This window comes from Nanorana parkeri, unplaced genomic scaffold (assembly GCF_000935625.1).
Source record: "Nanorana parkeri isolate BGI_ZX_2015 unplaced genomic scaffold, ASM93562v1 scaffold263, whole genome shotgun sequence".
NCBI classification, from domain to species: Eukaryota; Metazoa; Chordata; class Amphibia; order Anura; family Dicroglossidae; genus Nanorana; species Nanorana parkeri.
In genome coordinates this window covers 480,993-506,398 of record NW_017306531.1, presented here as the reverse complement: position 1 = coordinate 506,398, position 25,406 = coordinate 480,993, and the positions used below count along the sequence as shown (strand labels likewise).

The 25,406-nt window shown below is 39.5% G+C and overlaps 1 protein-coding gene across 1 annotated transcript; it reads right to left on the bottom strand.

The window, feature by feature from the left end:
• Positions 1–2,670: 2,670 nt before the first annotated feature.
• LOC108787457 (extracellular calcium-sensing receptor-like) lies at positions 2,671–25,177 on the bottom strand. Its single transcript, XM_018557028.1, has 7 exons — positions 25,041–25,177; positions 14,690–14,827; positions 12,655–12,943; positions 9,144–9,941; positions 7,376–7,603; positions 5,533–5,656; positions 2,671–3,581 (listed from the first exon to the last, which is right to left on the bottom strand). The coding sequence occupies exons 1-7, from the start codon at positions 25,175–25,177 to the stop codon at positions 2,671–2,673; spliced, it is 2,625 nt and encodes an 874-aa protein (XP_018412530.1).
• Positions 25,178–25,406: the final 229 nt, after the last annotated feature.

The following is a 25,406-nucleotide window of genomic DNA, read 5'->3' as shown; positions in this document are numbered from 1 at the left end:
GTGAATGTTTAGCAACTGTTGCCTCTTCTCCACAGCAAAGTGAAAGGCCAATTCAGACTTCATAACATCAGCTGAGTAGGAAAGAAGATAACAGAAGCAGAATAAACACTGGTAAAGCTCTTACTTTATATTCTTATTATATGCTATTGTTTTAGGTTTTAAAGATAGAAACAATCTCACACTTTAAGTACCGCAGCGCTGAACACTGAAAAATGGCCTGGCCAGGTAGGGGATCTAAACACCTGGTCTTCAAGCGGTTAAATAAAACATTTTATTTACTTAGAGAAGAAAAATAATCTGGCCTCAAATGTACACAATGAATGCATTATTGATGTTAATTTTACTTGCCAGTACGAGGAATATTTAACATGTTGAATTGTTTTCTTTTGATTCTGTATTTATATCTACAGAGGGGAGATCATCAACCCAATATACAGTAATGCATGCATAGTTAGCACTCATGTGTCTTCCATATCAGCACGTGTCTACTCATATGCTCTGCCCTCGCCACCTGCATTGCCCTGTCATGCTTGATTGAGAGCAGTTCTGGGAGGGTGGCTGCACAGAGCATTTCCATTTAACTTATAGCAATGAGCTCAGCCACGTAATTGTAGCTGTGCACCCACATAGGTGATGCACACTGTGGAAGGGGCCAGAGGGAGAATATGAGACAGACACCGTGCACGTCTTCCAGTCATGCAGTCATTCAAAAAGTGATTTTATAAGTCATATCAGAACTAAAAATCCAGTGATCTAACATATATGCAGTGTGTGTGTGTGTGTGTGTGTGTGTGTGTGTGTGTGTGTGTGTGTGTGGGTGTGTGTGTGTGTGTGTGTGTGTGTATGCACCTAAGTTAATCAAACCCCTAATGTCAGGCTTTGATAGATGGTCAGAAGAACCTTGATATATATAACTTATTTCAGGCTTCACAAGAGGCTTGAACAATATTTGGGACTGCAGCTGTAATAAATAAAAATACAGTGTGCTATCAAATATGTAGTGTGTGTGTGTGTGTGTGTGTGTGTGTGTGTGTGTGTGTGTGTGTGTGTGTGTGTGTGTGTGTGTGTGTGTGTGTGTGTGCAACCCTTTACAAAACTCAGGGAGACAATATAATTAACAATATAATTTCAGTACAGGAGGTAGGAGGGCCCTGCTTGTGATAGCTTACAATCTAGTAGGAAGGGCAAGTGATACAAAAGGTAATAACTGTTTGGGATTAATTAGTTGAAGATCTAAAAGTACTGTTATATCGAGGTGGAAAAGAACTCCCTGAAGTAATTAGTTTTCAAGGATTGCCTAAAGGTGGATAGAGTAGGAGATAGGCAGACAGATTGGGGCAGAGAGATCAAGAGGATGGGAGACACTCTTGAAAAATCCTGTAGGCGAGTATGCGAGGAGGTGAAAAGAGAGCTGGAGAGCAGGAGGTCTTGGGAGGAGCAAAGAGGGCGGTTTGGTTGACATTTTGAGATGAGGTGGGTGATGTAGGTTAGGGCAGAGTTGTAGATGGCTTTGTAGGTTATTGTTAGTATTTTTTATTTTATACATTGGGGAAGTGGGAGCCAGTAGAGCAATTGGCAGAGGGGGGTGGCAGACACTGATCGGTTGGCAAGGTGGATGAGTCTGGCAGCAGTGTTACCAATGGACTGAAGGGGGGACAGCCTGCTAAGTGGTAAGCCAACAAAGAGGGAGTTACAGTAGTCGAGACAAAATATTACAAGGGAGTGAATTAGAAGCTTTGTGGTATGAAATGTTGCAGAGATTGAGTCGGCAAGATTTGGATAGTCATTGGATGTGGGGCTGAAAGGAGAGCTCAGAATCAAGGATTACTCCGAGCACCCTCGCTTGATGGGAGGGATTGATTGTAGTGCTGTTGATTGTGATGGAAAAGTCGGGGCAGGGAACATGGAGAGCAGGAAATATTATAAGCTCAGTTGTGGACAGATTTTGTTGGAGGAAGTGGTGTGACATCCATGTAGATATGTCAGTGAGTAGTTTAGTGATGCGTGAGGAGATCGAAGGGGTGAGCTGAGGGGTAAAGAGATATATTTTGGTGTTGTTAGCATAGAGATGGTAGTGGAAGCCATGGGAGGTTATCAACTGACCCAGGGAGGAGGTGTGGATGGAGAATAGAAGGGGCCCAAAGACAGAGCCTTGGGGAGCCCCACGGATAAAGGAAGAGGAAGTACAGTTATAGGTGACACTGAAGGTGTGCTGAGATAGATAAGAGGTGAACCAAGAGAGAACAGACTATTGGAATCCAAGAGATTGGGGTTTATTGAGGAGGAGTGAGTGGTCAACTGTATCAAAAGCAGCAGAAAGGTCCAGAAGTATGCATACAGAGTAGTGGCCTTCGGTTTTAGTGGTTAGTAAATCATTAGTAAGTTTTAGTAGGGCAGTTTCTGTTGAGTATTGCAGACGGAAGCCAGATTGAAAGGGGTTGAGGAGGTTGTTAGCAGTAAGGTGGCGGCTCAGGCAGTTGTGGGCCAGGCGTCCACAACAAAATAATTTTGAGGTAGGTTTATTTATTCTTTAATAATGATGAAGATCATATTCATAATATGCCTATACACTGTACACATGTGATAGTCTTTTCAAAATATAAGTTCATAATAATCTACATAATGCATCTTTGCATGCTAAAATATGGACCAAGTTCTCTTAATATCCATTTATCTTTTAAGATAGGAATGTCCCATAAGGTTTTTCTTAGAGTTACTAGATGGTCGCAGTAGTATAATGTAGCATTTAGGAAAGAATATACAAACAAGTAAACCAGCAGCAGATGAGAGGATAGCAAATATCTCCACAGCAGTGACATATTTACCACTCGTACTCAAATAGCCAGGTATGAAGCACACCCAGACCATGACAAATACCAACAAGCTGAATGTAATAAATTTTGCTTCATTAAAATTATCAGGCAAATTCCTAGCCAGAAAGGCCAGAACAAAACAAACCAGAGCCAGGAGCCCAATATATCCAATAGCCACAAGAAATGCCAATTCAGATTCCCGGTTGCATTCTAGAATTATCTTTGCTATTATAGTGTCCCTGTTCTTCTTCATAATCAATGATGTAGATGAGAAGAACCCAACACAGATTGCAATCTGAACTGAAGTGGTCAGGCCCACCAGTGCTCTCTGATGAGAGGGCTGGAAGAATTTCACCAAACTCTGGTTGGGTTTTGCCATTGTGAAGGCAATAATGACAACCAATGTCTTAACTAATACACATGAGATATTTAGAACAAAGCTGATAGCAAACACAGTTTGTCTAAGGACACATAAAGTTGTAGAGGGTTCACCAATGAATGTAAAGGTACCAATAAAAGACACTAAGAGTGAGGTAAGGAGAAGGAAACTCATTTCTAAGTTTTGGGCTCTCACTATTGGAGTATTCTTGTATTTAATGAACACCAGTGTAACTGCAATGGTTTTAAAGATCCCCAGAGAGGCTGCTGTGGAGAATGTGATGCCAAGAGGTTCTCCAAAAGACAGGTAATCCACTTCTTTAGGAACACAGACAGTTTTGTTTTTATTGGACCAGTAGTCTTGGTCACATTTTATACATTCAGTGGAATCTAAATTTTTTAAAAAAGATAAAAGGGACACAAAAAGGCCATTAATTATGCACAATATGTATATTCTGGAGAAAGGATATGTCTGTCTTAGTAATACATGTGTTGGGAAATATGAGTAAAGCAGAAACGCTCTATGCCACAAAATTAAGGAATTGTTAACAGCTGTAAAATAACAGAATATTGACGTAGAAACCTACATGTTAGACAGACAGACAGATAGATAGATAGATAGATAGATAGATAGATAGATAGATAGATAGATAGATAGATAGATAAATAGATCCCATTGTATAGTCCAGGTTGACGTGTACTTACAATCCAGGCTGGGGCAGTTTGTGTATTAAATGGCTTTAGAAGCAGTCTGCCTTTAGCAGGAGTCCAAATTATTGTTGAGGGAGTCTAGTTGGGTTCCCCCGATTACACTGCTCCACTCCACTCCAGGTTTTCTGCCCTGGAGGTTGTTAAAAAAGAGAAAGGGTGTGTGCAAACCCAGAGAGCTCCAGTCTATGATTACAAACAGACTGGGTAGCATATGTACAGGTAGAGATAACAGACAGACTCTAGGGCTGTAATGGTATGGCCTGGAACCTAGATGTTCCTCTAGAAATCAATCCCCTTATGGAACATGTTGTTAGGACAGCCTCTGGTGCCTATGCAGTACATGCCACCAGAAAGGAACAGCAACAGGAGCAATGGGGAAATTAAATTTGTGAGTAAACAAAAATCCAACTTGAAAGGAATTTGATGTAAACTGGGAGCAACATGTAGCAACTCCTGAAGCAATTGAAAGGCAATTTAAAGCAACCCAATTGTGCATCAAAGCATTTCTGAAGCATTTCAAAACATGCTGCATTTGACTCACTTCTTAAGCCGATCTAAATAAGTCAGTAAAGTACAGTTGTAACCAAAATTATTCAACCCCCAATGTACATCAGGTTTATTGGCAAAATTTACAGACTTTCAGCTGTTTGCAGTGAACAAATCAAACAAAAGCAATTGAAACAGGTCAACACAACTAATGTTTCAAGTGGTTTCCCCAAATTTAACTGAAAATTCAACTTTTAATGACTTCTGCAGTCTCAAAATTATTCAACCCCTTTCATGGCAAGAATCTTTAGTACTTAGTAGAGGACCCTTTTGCTGTTATGACTTGCTGCAAACATGATGCATAGCCAGGCACCAGCTTAGCCCATTGGTCTTGAGCAATGGCCTCCCAATTCTTGGGTTTGCGTGCTGCAACTGCCTTCTTCAAATCCCACCAGAGATTTTCTAAGAGGTTCAGGTCAGGTGACTGTGATGGCCACTGTAGAATCTACCATGACTTCTTCTGCAACCAAGCCTTGGTGGAATTTGAGATATGCTTGGGATCATTGTCCTGTTAGAAGGTCCAATGATGCCCAAGCTTCTCACAGATGGCATGACGTTTTTTTTTAGGAATTCCCGATACTGCCAAATACCTGCAGCAAGACTCAATGGCAACAGGCACTGAAGTTTCAGTTTGCATGTAAGGCATGTACTAAATGCAGAAGATTTATATGCCAGAATTACAAGACACACACCACTACTGACCCAAAAGCAAAAGAAAAGTCAGCTCCAGTATGCTCAAATTCATGTAAATAAGCCAAAGAAATGTTGGGATTCTGTTCTGTGGAGCGATTAAACAAAACTGGAACTTTTTGGCCTTACGGATCAGCAGTATGTCTGGAGGAAGAAAAATGAAGCATATACTGAAAAGAACACTCTGCCTACAGTTAGGCATGGTGGTGGCTCAGCGATGCTCTGTGGCTACTTTGCATCCTCTGGCACTGGAAACCTGCAGTGTGTGAAAGGCAAGATGGGTTCATTGCCACCTGTGAGGAATCTGAAGCTTGAGTGTTATTGAACCTTCCAACAATAAGTAATCATACACGTTTATGGATGTAATTGAAGCTACTGAACTAAAGGATAATACCTGTTCCATTAGATATCTCTCCATCTGGGCATGGAATACAAGTGAAGCAACAAGCTGGTTGACCGTGTAAGATGCTTTTCCTGAATCCAAGCTTGCAGCTGGCACTACACACTGAGACTGGGGGCTGACAGAGGATGTGGTTAGTCATGTAATATTTATACATTGAGTACAACAACAAATAATATATATTTTTAGTATATATCAAAAGAAGCATTGCTTATGTATGTCTAAGTAAATGTAAAAAATAGCAATTGCTCCAGGCCTTACAGATACAGAGACAATATTATACCTTCTACCAGCTGAAAAGCCAAGAGTCTGAATGATTAGGGCCTTTTCAGAGTTTAAACCACAATCTTCTAATGTCATATCCTTATATCGTGAAGAGGGTTTCTTCTAAAATCAGACCAGAACAGATAACAGGTTCCTCATTATTGTATGGTACTTTTTTATTGTATGGTATTTTTTTTTCCGTTCAATCCTGTGTTTGATCGCCTGTGTTGGAGGGCAGGAGAGACATCAGGAGTTGAACGAAAGAAATAGATCAGTGTATGGCCAGCTTAAAAAGCCCCTATGTGACAGCATTTGGAGGTGATTGGTTATCTTTATGGAAACATCAGGCATCTATTAGACTCCTGATGTCTCTCCTGCCCTCCAACATGTGCTTGATAGTCTGTTTACCTGGCACTCCAGCTGGGTTTTAACAGCGCTTCCTGCTTCATTCAGCACAGAGCCGGCCCCTATCAAAATACCCAACCAGTGCAGACAGCTCATTGGCTGCCGGCTCTGATCGATCCAATATTTTACGACTGCCTCCTTTGATCAGCTGGTTGAGGGATGCCGATCAAAAGGGTGCCGACAGCGGCACACACTGTGCAAATTTCAGCTGGTTCCTCAAAAACTGGACGAAATTCGAACAGTGTATGGACACTTTCAGCCTGTTTGTGATAGCAAAAGTTAAGTGACATTTTTTTTTAAAAAGGCGATAAAGTAAAAAATAATAAAATAAATAGAAATTAAAAAGGTGATATAAAGTAAAAGATAATAAAATAAATACAAATTTAAAAAAGTGATATAAATTAAAAACAAAATTTTAAAACCAACCCTGCCGCCCCCACCGCCCCCGCCATCTGATTTGATTGAACACATGCATGTAAGGCATGCACATATATGTAAATGGGGGGCTCTAACAAAAAAAACAAAAAAACAGTGCAATACATTGGGTTTGGCGCATCAGCACTGTGGCTGGGAACACACACCAGCGGCTGTGCCCTGTAATGTAGCTGCTGATGTGAATACAGCCTGGCGGACTATGGTACAGACATGGAGTGACCATTCTGCTATTCTGTCCGGACTGCCAATTTTACACACCAGACCTCCTTGAATTTTAATTATACCCCTGCTTTAGGTCATGCTATATATATATATATATAAATTTAAAGTTGGGTGACCTGCAGAAATACTTTAAAATATTGATTAGCAGTAAGCAATGCAGAACAACTCAATACCAGATGGCACTGTAAAAGCAAACAAAATTTCAGTGACTCCCTAAACAGTGAAGTTGGAGGATATGTGAGGTTGGGGTTGTTGATAAAATGTTGCTGATACACATGACTTCAGAATTTAATTTACAGTATGAACACTTCCTCTACTGGCCTGTTTGACATGTCTCATGCTAAGTGTTCTTAAGAGTAAAAGTGGCAAAAGAGTAAATGGAATATGTTGTTATTCTGCTTCTGTTAGAAGTTGACCATCTTGATTTAAAAAATAGGACCATTTTGATTTTGATTTAAACCACGACGAGCTAAGCCAGAGGTGAGTTTAATTTGCATTATATAGGGCTAACCTGTGACATGTCTCCATTCCATAAGGTCTCTTGTTCATCCATCACTAGTTGGTGCCTGTGTGGTGTACGGTCACTGTAGCTCCCCACCTTCTTATACTGGAGCAGGCCATTGTTTCCCATCTGCCAGTTTAACACATCATACTTTGGCACTGGATCCCCATTCTGGTCAAAGTAATGCTGATCTCCACTGCGGTCTGTGAAATTCACTCTTTTTAATGCTCTTACTAACTGAAAATTGGAATCAAATTATGAGAACAAAAATGATGACAAATGTTATACAAACTTTTACAATGATACGCAATTATATTGTTTACAATGATAAGCGATACATACAATTATACAAGCTACATATTTAAATATGAAATACAGTTAGTATAGAATGCAGACCATATGAATCAGAATAATAAGGGTGATTTTATTTTAATTGATGACATATTTATACATCTGTTTTCATATTATTTTAGAACATTTGTGAAAGGACTTTCAAAGTAAGCAAATTGTTTTTGCAACCACTGGCTCCAGTAATGACTTTAGAGCCTGGGATGTCTAAAGATGGCCATGTATGGTGTAAAACTGAAGACCATGGGTGGCCCTATTGGTACCTCTCTGCTTGACAGTTGAGTTTACAGTTGAATTTTGTTGAATTTGCCAGTCCAAAAATTTTAAGCCAAACAGTGCCACACAGTCTGGGTATTAAGCAACTGCTGGAGCAGTGGATGCTGAATACAATAGCTGACAGCAGGAGATTCACAAACCTTGCTGTTTAAAATGGATAGATCAATTATCTATTAGTGTATGGCCAGTCTACAACAGCTGTACAGCCATGGGGACAGTAGGCTGCAGTACAGTGTTAGAGTGAAAGTAAGCATATATTTTGACAACTAAATGAAAAGTAAATACGTGAGAAGTAAAAGAAAATTCAAAGGACTAATTTATGAACCCCAGTTTTACAATATGGTAGGTCATGCAAAGCTGTGCAGTATCCTATGCCAGCCAATCATAAAGCAGCATTTTTTAGACTGACTAAATTTTGCATTCATCCCTGGCTACATGTTCATGTTAGCTGCTTGTCACTTCTGTGAATGTTCACTAAAATAAACTCAAGCTGCGCTTAATTTGAATACCCAATCCTGTAGTACAAAAATCCTGTTTTATCAATTTACCTCACACATTAATTGGTATATATAAGAATGGAAGCACTTTTGGCCATTATTTCAATTTTTAAAAGTTCAAGGATAATTTCATAATTCTATTATTCTGAAAGGAAAGTAGAAATGTCTTTCCTGAGGCTACATTGATTCATATAATATAATAGTGTGACATGTAATACTAATATATATATATATATATTCGGGGATTCGGATGCTTTTGAATTTTCAAATTTGTATGCGTTCTAATGCAAATAAATCCAAATGTCCGTCCAAATTTTATTCCTAACAAAACTAAATCGGACATGTGACTGTTCTTTGGCCCATCAGATTTTTTTTTTTGGGGGGTTACATTACAGGCAAGGTCATGTGACTGTCCCGAAAGGAGAATTTGTATCCTTCCTAAATGAACCTTCAGATAGATTCGAAATCCGAAAACCAAAAAATGTTTTAAATCCAAACCGATATGCAACTAAACAAATTTTATGCAGGGTTACATGTCTTATATATACATATAAGTATCATTTTAAATCAAGAAAAAAGGAGAAATTGTCTTTATATTGTATACCACTTGTTGGTACTTAACCTAACCTGAATTTGTTTACTGAAGCAGACATTACCTGCCAGGGCTGTATGTCGTGTACTCTTCTGCATGGTTCATTTCCACAGTAAATCAAGCTCTGGAGAGCATTAGCCATGGCATGTGCAGCATTGTAAACATTAAAGGTTATTCTCAGCTGTGACACATCTGTATACGTGTTATTCACAGATGACAGGTTCTCTTTGCCAGTACAAATGTTTGTAATGTTCTGAGATTGAGAAAGGTCAAGCCAGGAACACCCGAACATGTTCTCCCAGAACAACTTTATTATAGGATCTTCGGGTTCCTGAAGTGGATTCACCTGGAGTAGGAACTCTTTCAGGCCTGAGATTGTTCCTGTGGGTATTGCAAGTCCGAGAGTACCACTAAAAAAATGACTTTGATCCTTTTCTAATACAAAAGCTGATGTGCTCCAGCCTTCACTGGCTATCCATGTCCTGCCTCTAATGTTCTGTTTGGCTACTTCCCAAATTAATGGTATCAAGTTGGTGTCTCCAGAGACCACAATTATGACTTTAGCTGAGGAACGTTTTATTGTAGCAGCAATCTGTTCATATTTTGTTTTGGAATACACTAGAGGGATTGTCTCTGAAAATGCCACGCAGACACCAAGCCGTACAATCTGTTCAGTGAAAAGCTGCACTCCCAGATGTCCATAGTCATTGTCTTCAGCTACAGTGCCCACCCACGTCCAACCAAAGTGCTCCACCATGGCAGCCAAAGCTGTGGTTTGAAATGTATCACTTGGTATGGTCCGGAAGAATGAAGGAAACTCCTGCTTATTACTCAAGATGTTGATAGAGGAAAAATAACTCACCTTAGAAAGAAACAACTCAGGTAATTGCAGTCAGTCATATATAAAGTAACTTGATGTGCTTAATTATAAAACTTCTATGTAGATAAGTGTGGTATGGGTCATATCTTAATAAGATTTACTATTAGAATAACTTACTTTTCAGCAATAAACAGACAGAACTGAAATGGATACGATAAATGTTTTCATTATTGTCATAATGGCTTATAGCTAAAAATTACCTTTAAAGCCCATTTCAGGGCACAAAAAAACTCACCAGTATCACAACAGATATCGATTCCGTTGCCAGAAAACAAACCTCCTGTCCTGCTGGCTTTATTCTAGAGCTGTCAAATCACGCTGTACTTCTTTGCTCTCTTGGATATAAATGCTGCAGGTCTCATAGACCTCATTGCTACAGTCCCATTTCCACTGCCCTCTCCCCCTGGCCAATCACAAAACAGAGTCTGGGCTGTGTGTTTTGTCAATAGGCAGAAGGAGAGGGGGACTGAGATGCCACCATAGCACTGAGTTCTATGAGAAGAACAGATTGTATAGCTCCAGAATAAAGCCAGCAAGACAGCAGATGTATTTTCTGCCAACAGACTCGCAGCAGACAGAAAAGCAAATGAGCACAAAATTGGAGCTGCCTATAGTAGACAATCAGACTTCAGCCTGCATGGAATTTATGGAAATATGTTATGTGACTTCAGACCGGTTGATGTAAGCACCCATTTGCAATTTTGTGCTCATTTACTTTTCTGCAGCTTTAATAAATCATTTCTCAAGTTGGGTTTTGGCATGTGTGATAAGTTTGTTTTTCAGTACATCAGTCAGCATAAAGCCCTTTTAAGGGAAATTCCACCTTTTAGAAAAAATAAATAAATGCACACTTCTTCATAAAAGAAAAAATGTGCATTTTCATTATTGTTTTTGCTTTGGAGCCAATAATGCATTGCAACTGCGATCAGTGAATCACAGGTGCAATGCTCTGGCTCCTACAGCCTCTACTTCCAATCCATGTCATTGCATTCAGTAACAAGAACGGGAGGAAGAATGAGTGGACTATAAGTGCAGTGCTATCTGACCATATTTCCTTTTTATAGGTGTAACATGAAACATGGCTAGAAAGGTAAAGACTATGTAATGAGTGAGTGTTGTAGTGAGTGATGTAATGTGCAAAGTGGAGGTGCTGCAAAATACAGCGGAGTTTCTACTCCTGAAATCTTATTGTCCAATTTATGTGTTATGTGGTAACGGCATTGCCTGCCCTTTTATACATACCTGAAGAATGTATACAATCCTTGCACTGATTAAGGATTAGGGTTGCAGAGATACCAAGTACAGTACTCGGTACAAGTATGAGTACATGTACCGATACTTTTGAGCTCCAAGACTAGACTAGAGAAAAATTAAAACATTAGGAAGTAGCTGTCATTTGTAAGGAGCACACGGAGCTCCTGGGATTTGTACATCTCTGTTTTAATGTACGATTTTGTTTTTATAAATATAAATAAAGGGATGCACCGATACCAGTTTTGCGAGTACGAGTACTGGTACTTGCCGAGTACTTACAAGTACGAGTACTGATACATTTTTGTTTATTGTCATGTGACAGTTTTTCTAAAACAATACAGACTAATGATTTCAGGACAGTGGTGGAGTGCCAGAGCCAGGTCCCAGCTGCAACCGCTGCAACCCTGGTAGTTCTCATGAAAATGCCAAGTGTCTGCACTGGTACTCAAAAAGTATTGGTGCATCCCTATTAAGGATTATTGTTGAACTAATGGCAGAAGTGTAGAAAACTTAGAATGGAGTATAAACTATTAATCTGTATTTATCCTTACTTTATTATATAAGGAATAAAGTAAGGTATTATTTTTATTTTGCTTTATCATACAGGAAAAAATAATAATATTAATAATATCATATTGTAAACATATTAAACTAACGTTACTTTATTTTCTATTGTTGTCACAGTAAACCGTTTTAAAATGTTGGCATCAGCATGATTTTTCTCAATGGAGCTTGCACAAAAATAATTTGCATAAATAATTTGCATAAACATACAGTACATATCGTTATTATGTTTTAAAACATATAATGAGACATTGCACTTGTAATCACTCACTTGATTACAATGACATGTGTGTTGCCTAAAAGAAAACTACAGTACTTAAAGTAATGTATAGGGGTTTTGTACACATTTCCTTTCCTTATCTTTTTATTTCTATTCATGTTAATATGTATTTGAAAATATTGTATTCTTATTTCCAGCAAGGAGAGCTGGAGCCCCATAATTGTTATCCTTATAAAAGATTTACAAGGATCATGTGCACACCAGCAGGAATTCAATAGCTGATAGATTTGTAGCAGACTATAGAAAAAAAAATCAACCTGAAAAAGACACAAAAACATGTACACATCTCAAAAGCAACTTCCACTCATATGTTAACCTATTCCTTTTAACAGAGCCCCGATAAGGGTGTCCTCAGTAATCTCTCATCACTCCAAGACATCCTTGATATCTAGCCATGTGATTGTTTGATTGGGAAAATATTCTAATGCCTCATGTCCCATAAATTCTGTCAGAAACAGTTTGCTGAGTTACAAAGGGATGATATTGGTGTTACTAGTGTTGATATGTATCATATAAAAATATGTGTTTAGCATCATAACATAAATGAGTTGTCATGAGTGATATTACACCACTATACACCTATACCTACTAAAATACCTGTGGATAATGATATGTGCCCAAAATTCTTGCCATTGCTATTGATATCACAGAGGCTGATTCACCGATAACTGCAGCTAACGTAGAGTTCGTTTGACAGTGGTAATTTGGAATATCTCTTGCTTCGTGCGTCGGTCCAGAAATTAGCGTAAACATCTCTTTCACTACTTCAGCTATGTTGTCACAAGTATCAAAGATTGCATAGCCAAGCGTTGTGTTAGGAAGAAGATACGGATCATTATTCATTTCTTGGACCGTAAAGATCAATGCTTGAAGCCAGCGGTAGCTCCTAAAATCAAAACTGATAGAAAACTTTCTGTTTATGATGACAGATAACAAAGCATACAATACAGATATCATTAGCAGAGATATTATTAGTGATAAACATGATGGGATACCATCATCTCTATTACTGCTACTATTATAAGCTACATGTTATAAATCATAAAATTATTTGGTATACAGTTGCGAAGTAAAGCATTATTCAGCAAAGAATTCGGGTGCTATCACACATGATAATTATTTCAGTTAAAGTGACATTAAACCCTCAGATGTTTTAACATAAAAATACTGTAATGTGTGCCTTACTGTAATCCATGGTTGTTTCCCTTCTCTTTGCTGCTCTTCCTTTTAAATCTGTATCTCTTCTCATGCTGGGCAGAACTTCTGTTTTGCAGCAGACTGCCTTGTCTCTGGAATGGCTACATGGTGTCTGTGTGCAGGTTCACAACCTGAGCCAGCACTACAGGAAGAGGCACTCAGCTGCAAAGGGAAGTTCTCCCCCAGCATGAGAAGACATGATGATTTAAAAGGAAGAGCAGCAAAGAGAAGGGAAACTACCATGGATTACAGTAAGGCACACATTACAGTATTGGTTTATGTTAAAAAATCTGAGGGTTTAATATCACTTTAAGGTGCCCATACACCTTGCGATTATCGTACGATAATCGGGGGCAATCCCGCGATCGTACGATAATCGCAAGGTGTATGGAATGCGTGTGACAGTTTTTACTGTACGGTCGCACGTCTTTTGTCGAACCAGCATGCTAGAAAACCCGCCGAGAATCGTACGATCGCACACTGCACGTTCAGCATTGCGGTCATGGGAAGCCCGCCCATCAGCAGGGTGGGCTTTCGATGATCGCAAGTACGATCTGCCTGTCCAAGATCGGCAGATCGTACAAGCTTTTAATTAGCTTACGACCATCGCAAGACAAAAGTCTTGCGATGGTTGTAAGGTGTATGGGCACCTTAAGTGTAGCAGACTGAAAATGTATGTATAATTTAGGTTTATTTATTGGGACCACCTGGGTAATAAACACCCGTCAAGGGGTACTTGAGATAAAATGATCCACACCAAGGTATACATGGTAGAAATTGGCTTTACATACTGTAAGGTTAAGAGAGATTGAGATAAAGTTTGTGAATAAGGAAAAGAAAAAAAAACAAGTGATCCAGGATTGTAAAATGTTCCGAATTTCCTGGGACAGACACGTTGGAGACTTTGGCCTCAGAAACTGCAGTTTTGGAAATGTTAGTAACAGCCAACTAAGTTCTAAATTCTTTAATTCTGTGTTGTATGTTTAGTTCCAAGTATATGAAATCTGGACTTTTGAATACACTTATTTCAGTACACCGACTTTAATCGGGTAAAATAAACCTGCATTCTAGTTTCACAATTGAGTAGTGATTCTAATAGAGAGAACTGGGAATGACAGCCTATTCAAATATTCCAGCTTAACAGCTAAGTACAACTGGGAAATGATTTTATAGAGCTGCCTGCTGTGCCAAAGTAAACTGCTGAAAGTAAATGTCATACTGTACAAAGAAGAAAAAGATTTTGCACAGGTACAAATTTGGACAATTTACAGAAAGAAACATGTTCAGACACATATATGTGGTATGTACCAATTAGTATATTTTTTATTTTACCTTATAGAGTTGTAAGGTTTTTCAGGTATTCAGACGTGAGAGCTGAAATACTGCATTTTGTACAGCTATACAGCATAAATATACATATTCTCTGAGCACTCACCTGTCATCACATACTTGGGTGGATGGATTATCAGTGAACATAACATTTCCAAAGGTCTTAGTTCGCTTGACGGGAAACACCCCTCCAATGAGAACATCTCCTCTTCTAAATATTCCTGGAATGACACTCCTATCTAGTCTACAAGAAGGAAAAAATATTTCACAGACGCATACCTGATAAAGCAGCAAGTGCAGCACACAGTACAGCATCTTGATGTTGTGGAGATGGGACCCTCTTAGCCCTTATTTATACCCTCCAGCTTGCTTGTCTCTTTAGGTTTAATTGTCCAAGAACTTTGTTGTCAGGTCCTCTGGGATGTTCTGATATGGATGCAGACAATGACATGACTTTTTCCTGTCACTCCTGATTATGTGTGAAATGCAAGTACAAACATATCACCAGAGGGACTAGCTTGATACATTTAGCCAAACGGAAGAGAATCTTGTGCATTTTAATAGAAATGTCAGTGCTATCTGCAATATTATAGACAACAGAAACATGCAAAAAAAAAACATAATTTAATGATGATTAAAAATAAATACTAAATTGGTAAAGTAAAAAAAATGCACAATGAGGCTTATTCGAGAGATCTGTTGTTAAAAGGAATGTTTGTGTGAGAAGCCTCTCATGAACGTGTATTTTCTAACTCCCAGGCTATGTTCTGGGCCCATGGCATTACTTACAGTGAAGCTGTATTGGTTAAGTGCCAATTGCCCAGGAGTATATGAGGTCAGGCAGTCAAATAATGGCAGCTTCTATCTGATTTCATACTCCTGGTGCTATAACATTTGCACATGCCTATGTAAAAATGACATACCTCTATTGGAATCTGAAACAAAGCTGCTATTGTTGGGGAATGCATTTTGATACATGCAGCCACCTTTATTTCTGGACACCCTATTAAGGGATATTGAGGTGTGCATCTTCCCACCCCACCACCACCAGGAAAAGGGCATCTAAATCAGGAGAGGAAAAGGGCAGGGGAGGAAGAAGGCACCTAAATCAGATCAGCTATGTGCACTGTAAGTCCCTGTTCTTTCTGCCTCACACTGCTCACCTCTGTGCATTACATTACTGACCTCTGTACTGCTGACCTCTGTGCGTTACATTACTGACCTCTGTACTGCTGACCTCTGCACTGCTGACCTCTGCACTGTGTTATATTACTGACCTCTGTACTGTGCGTTACATGACTGACCTCTGTACTGTGCATTACATTAGTGGCCTCTGTACTGTGCATTACATTAGTGACCTCTGTACTGTGCATTACATTGCTGACCTCTGTACTGTGCGTTACATTGCTGACCTCTGAAATGTGCGTCACATTACTGACCTCTGTACTGTGCGTTATATTGCTGACCTCTGAAATGTGCATCACATTACTGACCTCTGTACTGCACTGTGCGTTACATTACTGACCTCTGCACTGAGTCACATTACTAACCTCTGCACTGCACATTACTGACCGCTGAAATGTGCGTTGCATTACTGACCTCTGCACTGTGCGTCACATTACTGACCTCGGTACTGCTAACCTCTGTACTGCACTGTGTTACATTACTGACCTCTGTACTGTGCGTTATATTACTGTCCTCTGCACTGTGCGTTACATTACTGAACTCTGCACTGTGCGTTACATTACTGACCTCTGTGTTGTTACTGATGTCTGTACTTTGCGTCACACTGCTGAGCTGGCGCAGTTACGGCCGGGGCAGGGTAGGGGTTAGGTGGGGCAACTTGTGGCGGGTAACTCTTAACGCCTGGCTAGTAGCTCAGGGCCTGAAATTTTGAGCCCTGTACTAATAGGTATGTAAAGATAATTCTACATATTGGTGTGCTGGATAGAAAGGGTTTACATGACTTGCTTTTGAATGTTATGTCAGCATTTAATTCAGTTACTGGATTTCCCTAATCTAAATCAGATTTAAACGATTTGCAGCTCCTTAATTACTGAACTACATCCCTTTCTTCTTCAGTCAGCTAATCCCTCTGACATCTATATCCATTTGAGGACTACTGTACTTCTAAATCATCTTGTGTTTGCATAAAAGAGAAATGGTTATATGTTTGTAATACCAGCTATAATATATAGCATTCCCAGGGGACACAAAGCACTTTACCAGCTGTTGAGGCAGCCATCTTGGGCACACTCAGTAGAATATCATTTTTGGGACAATTGTAGACTGGAGCCAATTAGCCTACCAGCATGCCTCTGGAGTGTGGGAAGAAATCCACACCTGGCCGGGATTCAAACCAATGAGCCCCAGTTTTGCAAGGCAGAAGCACTAAATTCTAAGCCACTGTGCTGTCCTCTAAGCCAGGGCTCAAAATTTCCACTCGCCTGCTCGCATTTGGCAAGTGGAAATGCAGTGCAGGCGAGTGGAAATTCAGTCAGGCTTGAGTCAGTACCTGACTAGTGGGAGCAGCTACTCCTGCTGGGCTCTCTGTTCTGTCAGCCGCAGCTCTTCACTGAGGCTTGGCTAGTAGCTCAGGGCTTCAAATTTTGACCCCTGCTCTAAGCTATCAGAGGAGTCTTCATATACTATTATGTCAGGTTGTGTTCATTATTGGTCAATGTTAAAGCACAGTGGAAGGCAGGAAGGAACAGCCAGTTCCTTTCAGCTCTTCCAGAAAACTTGAACCTGCGACCTGTTGGATTACCATGGTAGACAGCATGATTCGCGAATAGGTAAGAATGTCTTTGATGAAATGGCAGATTATGGATGTGTTGCATCATCATGATCTTAGTACCCTTACTTGAACCTAATAAAATTCAAATAAGTGTATTTTTGTTATGAAAAGATTGTGTACCACATCATCAAGACATTGGCTTATTCTATCAGGCCAGATGATCGGGGGGAAAGTGAGAGGATTTCTAGAAAGCAGTATATACAGGAGGGCAACCATGCGCTCTAGATGTGGGAAGTAATCTGGTATTATTATTATTGGTATTTATATAGCGCTGACAATTTTACACACCACTTTACACAGTGCCCATTCACATCAGTCCCTGTCCTCAGTCCCTGCCTTTACAATCTACAGTCCCTATTTCACATGCATACATACAAGGGCTAATTTAGACAGTAGCCAATCAACTTACCAGCATGACTTTGGAGTGTTGGAGGAAAGCGGAATCCCCAGAGGAAACCCACGCAAGCACATGCAAACTCCTTGTAGATAGTGATCTGGCCAGTGTTACAAGGCAGAAGTGCTAACCACTATGTCCCCATGCTGCCCAGGATGGTATTTTCTGTGGGTTTGACCCTATTCCGAATTTGCTGAAAAACCACCATTAGAGGTTGCAGATTATACCAATCTTTGATCTGGGAAGTATAAAAAAAAACAAAAAACAACCCTGCCTCTACACATGTTTACATGCATTTAGAGTATCTAGTCCATCCCTGGATACACAGATTTCTATTTTTTTTCTAAATGTGGATAAACTGAATGGTACAGGTTGTATTTATAAAAAATGTGCAGTCATTTATTCTGTGAAATTGTATGTACATACTGTACATGCTGCACAAATGGGGCAAAAACAATGGTTAGTATATTTCCTTTCTAGGTTGAATGTAATATCAGGAAAATACCACATTATGGCTACTAGGTGGCGCTTGAGGAGCATAACAAATATATTATTTTTGGCCTTTACACATCTCCCCACCTGGCTCTTAGCATCCTGTCATGCTATGGCCAGAAAGGGGGCAGCTTTGAGCACCAGAGTGGCCACTATACAACAAATATGCCGCTCTGCCTGCCTGCCGCCACCCCCCACATGACCCACAGAGATGCTGCCTGAGGCAACAGCATCATTAATTAAAATGATAAGGATTTCCTTTGCATGTGATGAGATGACTGAAGTAGATACAGACACACCAATCTAAGTGAAAATGTAGTGCTTTAATAAATCCACCCCAATGACTACAGGGTTACTCATTCCTTCAGAAACCATCCACCAGTTAATAATTTCTGCTCAGTGTTGTATTCCATAGGGCTTTATACTGTAAAATGTATGCACAGCTTTCTTCTTCGATTAGTGTAAATTCTTCCGACTGGAAAAAAAATAAGTCATCTGATCAGCTACTTTACTCTCCCAACTCCAAAATCATAGGGGAGTTTGAATATCTGGGGAGAGCCGCCCAAGCATTCATATGTGTCATGAGCATTAGTTGTCTCTAAGGATATGGCATCTGAATGTTTTCATAACCAAACAAGACTGATAATGAATTTGAAGTTCTATAAAGAAAATTACATTGTAATTTTCCTCTGTCAAAAAAGCCCAATCATTTCACAAGCACACGTTTTAAAAATTCGGTTCCCCGCATTAAACTCATATTGCTGCGAGAACCTTGGATGCAGTGGGATGGGCTTTGCCTGATTTTAAGAACTATTATCTTGCACGTCAGATGGTGGTGAAACACAGATGGATTCTTAAAGATGACACTGATGTGGCTAATGTGTTGGAGGCAGCATGTCGTGGCTCCTAAGAGGCCCTTTCTTGCTTGGCTTATCGGGGCAAGGAAGCTCTGTATGCCTTGACAACTTCCATGGAAGCTGCTTTGAAGACTTGGGTCCAGGTATGCTCTCTCCTATACCCTGGTAACTCGGATTAGTCTCCTTTCACCCTCTTATGGCAGAATCCACGTCCCTAAAAAATCCGGTTCTTGCCTTACTACTCCCTCTGGGCCTCCAGGAGTATTCAAACACGGGGGAATATCATACATAATTCTTCCTTAGGCCTCGTTCACACCTGAACGTTTTGTAGCGCGTTCTATGCTCGACGCACGCTCTACAAAACGCTCAAAAATATAAATCCCATTGTAGTCAATGGTCTCGTTCCCACCTTGGCGTATTTCCGCCCGTCCCTAACGCGCTACAAAACGGCCCACGCCTGAAAAGGTACATGTACTACTTTGGGCCGTTGTGTAGCGTGTTTCCATTGGGATACAGCCAAGTAGCCCTCGGAAACGCACGCGTGTCGCGCAATTTTTTTTTACCAAAACCGCGCGACAGACGCGCATATGCAATACGCTTAGGTGTGAACCAGATTGAAGAAAATAGGTCACCAGCACTCCATAAGTTAAAATGAATGAGTCCTTTTAATGGACAATGATGTCACAGAAATCCAACATGAGCCGATGTTTCGGGGCCACACAGGGTCCCTTCTTCAAGGCAAGAGATGTGACCAGGACATAATGAGCGTTGACGAATTCAAAGCTAAATGTAATTTGCCAAACTCTTTCTTTTTCAGCTACATCCAGTTGTGACATGCTTGTTGGGCCGAGTTTGGAGGAGTACATTTTTAAAGGTGGCAGGGGATGACCAAGCTTCTTTCTAATATATATAAGGTATTTGTTACTTCTACTTACCCTGGTATGGTTAAATGTAAAGACAAATGGCGTGCAGATGTTCCCACGAGGAGGAGGATTGGGACTATGCCTGGGATAGACTTAATTTAAACTTCTACCTGGAATCTATATTACGGCCAGATTAGCAGTGATGTATGGGTCTGCTTCTTCATCATGTTGGAGATATATGATGTGTCCTGCAGACTTCAAGCATATTTTTTGGGATTGCCCTCAGATTAGAGCATTTTGGGGGGATGTTACTCCTTAGGGTTTACGGAATATGTGACTTTTTCTGAAGCATCGAGGATGCTGTTGGGCATCTTGTTCTTTAGTGCTAGGAAACTTATTTTGTACTGAAAGAGGAGTGACTCTCCAACTCTAGCCTTCTGGAAGTTTGGTAAATGCTTCTCTTCATTTTTATAAAGTGACTTATTTGCACACTTGTCTGTTGTTTGAACACACTGATACTGTTCTGTGTTCTTATTTACCTTGAATGGGGTCCTGTACACCATCCTGTGTTGCTCACTATTATTAGGATTCACAACCAGAAGTATATACACATCATGGTTGTACCCATTTGGCCTCTATACAAGGTTTGAATGGACTTACTAGCTCTTCCAGTGATGCACGGCTCTCAGGATTTATGGGTTTTTGAGGTGTGGCGGTAGTTTTTAGTTCTTTGTTTTTCAATTACAATTTTGCAATTGAAACTTGTGCCCCTGAATCTTTTTTTCAGGTGTACATGTACCTTTTTTCTATTGTTTGTACGTCTGTTGTTACACTTATTCATTGCATATATGAAAAACGTAATTAAAATTTTTTAAATAAAATAATGGTATCAAAAAAGATTTTGATTGCAAACATGGCATATTATTAATCTTTAGAACAACTTTAATACTTAGTATAGATTTAGGACTAATCCTAACCTGCTGTACACGTTGTTCATCATTCCCCTACTGTGACCAACAGTATTTGCATCATTTTTCAGCTACAAGAAAACAGACCTCAAAACAGAACGCAGCTGTTATCAGTGACATTGCTTTTCGATTTATTAGGTGGGTCCATGCCAATTTCAGAGCATAAGTCATCTTTTTATTTTGTTTTTAGAATCATCCTTTACAATCTCTTTATTGCAAACAGTGTGTACCACAATAAGCTTTCCTTTTCTTTTGACCCTATTGTTAACTCCTTTTAGCTAATTTATGTTTATACGCTAACTCGGCCCATCAGGGTTGGTCCCCTCGTGGGTCAGGCCTTGGTCAATACAGGATTTCAGTGTGCTTCCTCTCCAGATATGACACTAGATGGTTCCTAGTGCTGGAATGCCTCTTATTTCTCCTTCTTTAGTTTACTATTTTACACTCATTGAAGATGTAGATGTTGTTGAAGTTATGTTGTTTTGTAATATCTATGGTTACATAGTTGGTTGTCGCTGCTGCGCCAGTGGATTTTTTTCGCCCTGTATTTGTCTATTGAATGTTGAAAATTAATAAAAAGTTTGTGAAAGAAAATATGTAACATTACTATAATTAATAATAACTTTCATTCACACAAAATGTTGTTCATTATTCCTCTAGTAGTGTATCTCAGGTGCATCTGCATTGTATTGCTGCCACCTTTTCTAAATATTGCAGTTATTTAATATCTGTGAAGTGCAGGAATTATACCAGAAGGGCAGATGTGATAAACGTTAGGAAAGTAAAAACACTACATATAAAAATTCATTATTGGTATGTAATTATCTATAATATACAGTGATATTACACTCAAGATGCTTTTTAGCCATTCAAATGCTGATTAAATCACTTAGAATGGATGCTGCTCCTTGATGTTTAAAAGTTTGTTTCCTGAAGAATCAGTTGGTCCCCGAGGACTGACCCTAAAAAAACCTGTTTTAGGTTGGCTCCTTTCCAGGGTCCTATGGAGACACCCTTGTGTGTGCTGGTAAGCTTGCATGGCAGGACACTCCCCTGTTCCCCTCTCTTCCCTTTTTCAAGCTAGTAGATGGACAGCTGCTACAGACTGTACTGTCCATTGTGATATTGTACTGGACAGGAAGTTCAGGGAATTGGAGCTGTTTGAAAACTTGATGACCATCACTATTTGGGCAAAGATTTTTGGCAATATATATTTGTTTGATCCAGATTCATTTTTGAAAATAAGCTTAAGCGTTTAATATCACTTTAACGTTGTTATGGTAGTTTTGTAAGTAGTAAGGTTTCCTCTGATCTTCCATATACAGACTTAATGCAGCCTTGATGGGCGTGTTATGGTCATTTAGCCTCAGATTATAATTCTGGAATAGGTAATTTGGAGATCAGTTTGCTCTTTTCTTCTTTGAAATGTATACATATCAATTATGTCTTGTTAAACATTTTTTTTAACCTTTGTATAATAAAGAAACCTTGTTTGATCATGTTGTAAGTAATTCCTTGGTTTTTGTCACTTGGTACCCTAAAAGCCCCATTCTTTTCCTTCTGTGTTGATTTGCAAAACTAGGTGTGTGGTGCCTTAGATTCAGGAATTGGTCACGATAATTTGACTTGATGGGCGAAGGTCCAACTGTGGAAATACAGGGGCATTTCTCATTCGCTTTTACCAGTACATGAAACTGTAGGTGGCACTTAAAGTTTTAGCCTCAAGGAGTTCCCATGTATTTTCAGGTCCCCACTTGGTACTTAGCAAAGCTATAGCAATTTCCATTGGGTACACATCCTAGTAGACTGTAAGCACAAGTCATGGAAACAGTGCACTTTTATTTGCAGATTACATTTTCCCTATGAAACTGACAATTAGAAATATATAGAAATGGAGTCCAGATTGATACACTGCATGCCTTCAATCTACATTTATTAGTATTCTATACTAATCTTTGGTATGTACAGTATAAGGTCCATATCACACTAGTGATTCTATATGTGGTGAGACCTTCCAGCAACTCAAACTCTAAGAAACAACTCACCTTCTTCTATGACATCACTTCTTAGCTGCTCAAACTAATCAGCTGTCCAGTGGATGATGTCCCTTTGCTAGCAATCAGGATCCTGTAGTGTTTTGGCCAGTGAAGGTCTAACCTCTAAAGGAAAGGCTGCAATTGCATTTTATTGATTCTGAATCTGAAAAGGAGTCAGCCAAATCACCAGTGTGCCATGGCCCTAAGGAAGGAGGTGTACATTGACACAGAGAACACTTCTCTTCCATTTCATGAAACAATGGCAAAAAAAAAAGGAGACATCTGGATGAGAGGAAAGTACTTATACCCTCCCTAGCAATCACTTAGATTCCTACTTATATTCCTAATTCAACCACCTCAAAAGTTCTCCGCCCTCTTTACATTATGCTTTCCAAATAATATATACGAATATTGGAAATATTAGCCCTACTGCTTTGTGTATGATGAGATTCATCCATAGTTGTCACTCTACGACACTAAGACATTCCTAGGCTTTGTCATCTCTGCAACATAACCAAAAGCAATGCAATATATGGAAGCCAGAGGAATGGTTATTTGACCTGACAAACTGGCATTTGATTCTTTTCATATTTGTGACCAGACAACCTGGATGTTGTAGTTAACCAACATCCAGGATGATAATGTTGCAAAACTGTTGAAGCCTAGAAACTAATTTACTGGTGAAAACCAGCTACTGTACAATTAGCTACAAATTCTTTCATGGCAGCCCTAAGCTGGCCATACACTGATAAGAGTTTTATACGAACATTCATATGAAAAATCTCATCAGAACATTCGATAATGACTTAAGAGACTTGACAAATGCTGGTTGAAATTTTGTTTGGTTTTAACATTCCGTTTTGGAAATGGAGATTATTGACCAAAAAACACATTTACTGTTAGAATTTCCTTCGTTTAAGATTTTTCATCCTGCTTCTTTGATTTTTGTAACTGCGGTCGAAAACGATTGTCAATTTGACTCCATTAACTATTAGAGAATCGAACAAATGTCCCAAAAATGAATTTTTTCAAACTAACTTCTGGTGTATGGCCAGTTTATGAGTAACATTCTGATAGGTCTTCTAGAGATGCATCGATACTAGTATCGGTGCCACGTAATTGGCCAAGTACTCGCCCAAATACCCTGATGCCTAGCCCGATGCTTCTGGTATCAGGAAGCCGGGCAGCGAGTCATTACACGCTGCCCAGCTTCCTGATTGCCCTGGAAGCTGGCTCCATGGTCACTTGTGTAATGACTCGCTGCCCAGCTTCCTGATTGGTGGGGAAGCTGGCCAATCAGGGAGCCAGGCGCCGTGTAATGACGCGGCGCCCGGCTTTCTGATTGGCCGGGAAGCCGGCTTCATGCTTCCTCATCACCTCATGACGAGAGAGCATGGAACCAGCTTCCTTGTTTTTTTAAAGTGTATCTAAACCCAAAAACGAAATGTTATATATTGCATCTTGCCAGTCCTTCTATATGTGGCTGCATTATTTTTGTTTTCCATTTACACACTACTGTCCTAGGGTGACATGCTCAGTAACTATACTGTCTTCCTGGAGGAGCAGTCTTGACACCCTAGGAAATGTGTTGAAATGTGATTTCCTCATAAGGGGAGGTGTCTTAATGTCCACAAATAACTAGAAACAATGCTAAATGATAAGAAATGCAGAGCGCACAGCAAGTTATCAGCTAACTAGATCAACAGGCATTTTCACTTATCGAACATAAAATAAAAACACTTTCAAGGTTATATTTTAAAAGACCAAAAGGAAACTAATAAGAAAAGTTCCATTGCTCATTTTTTGTATACAGTATAATGTTACATGCAAAGTAGAGTTAGGCTTTAAACTGGCTCATTTACTGAAAAGTAGGTTTTGTGGTTACAGTCTCATCAAAAGAACCTGGCAGTACATGATCCTACATTAGACAATTTTCAAGTTAGAACTCCTAATAGCCATTCTTGCTACAGATACATCAGCAGAAAGCATTAAAACCAAGGGATCAGCCCCACAGCAGCGTTAGAATTTTTTGGCTGAAGGAAATCAGCACGCTATATCTTCTTCCTCTTGACAGTTTTCCATACTCAGTCCTGAAGAAACATATAACCTAATAGTCTTCAAAAATTGCTGAGAGATTTTAAGGGTGTCTTTTAGCAGTTTCCTATCGAGAGTGAACACTCCAGCCATGTTGTTATGAAGAGACTGGCTTTTGGCCAAGAATGATAGGTCTACCAGAAAAGGCAAGGTAGAAATTAATTTTCATTACAACCTAGCATGTTCATTCTTAGATCATTTACAATATTTGCCATCTGCAAAAGTCAGCTTTTCCTCTTGCCCTCTTTGTTGTTTTCCTTGTGGTTTCCTGCACTTCGAGATTATACAGATCATGAGATATTTAACTTTATACTAATGATTG

Coding starts and splice junctions, on each gene's coding strand:
- LOC108787457 (XM_018557028.1), bottom strand. CDS start 25,177: ATGGCTGGAGTGTTCACTCTCGATAGGAAACTGCTAAAAGACACCCTT. Junction 14,828..25,040: donor CAAGAGGAAGAAGATATAGC/GTGCTGATTTCC, acceptor TCCTTCTTGTAG/ACTAGATAGGAGTGTCATTC. Junction 9,942..12,654: donor GCACATATCATTATCCACAG/GTATTTTAGTAG, acceptor TTTCTTTCTAAG/GTGAGTTATTTTTCCTCTAT.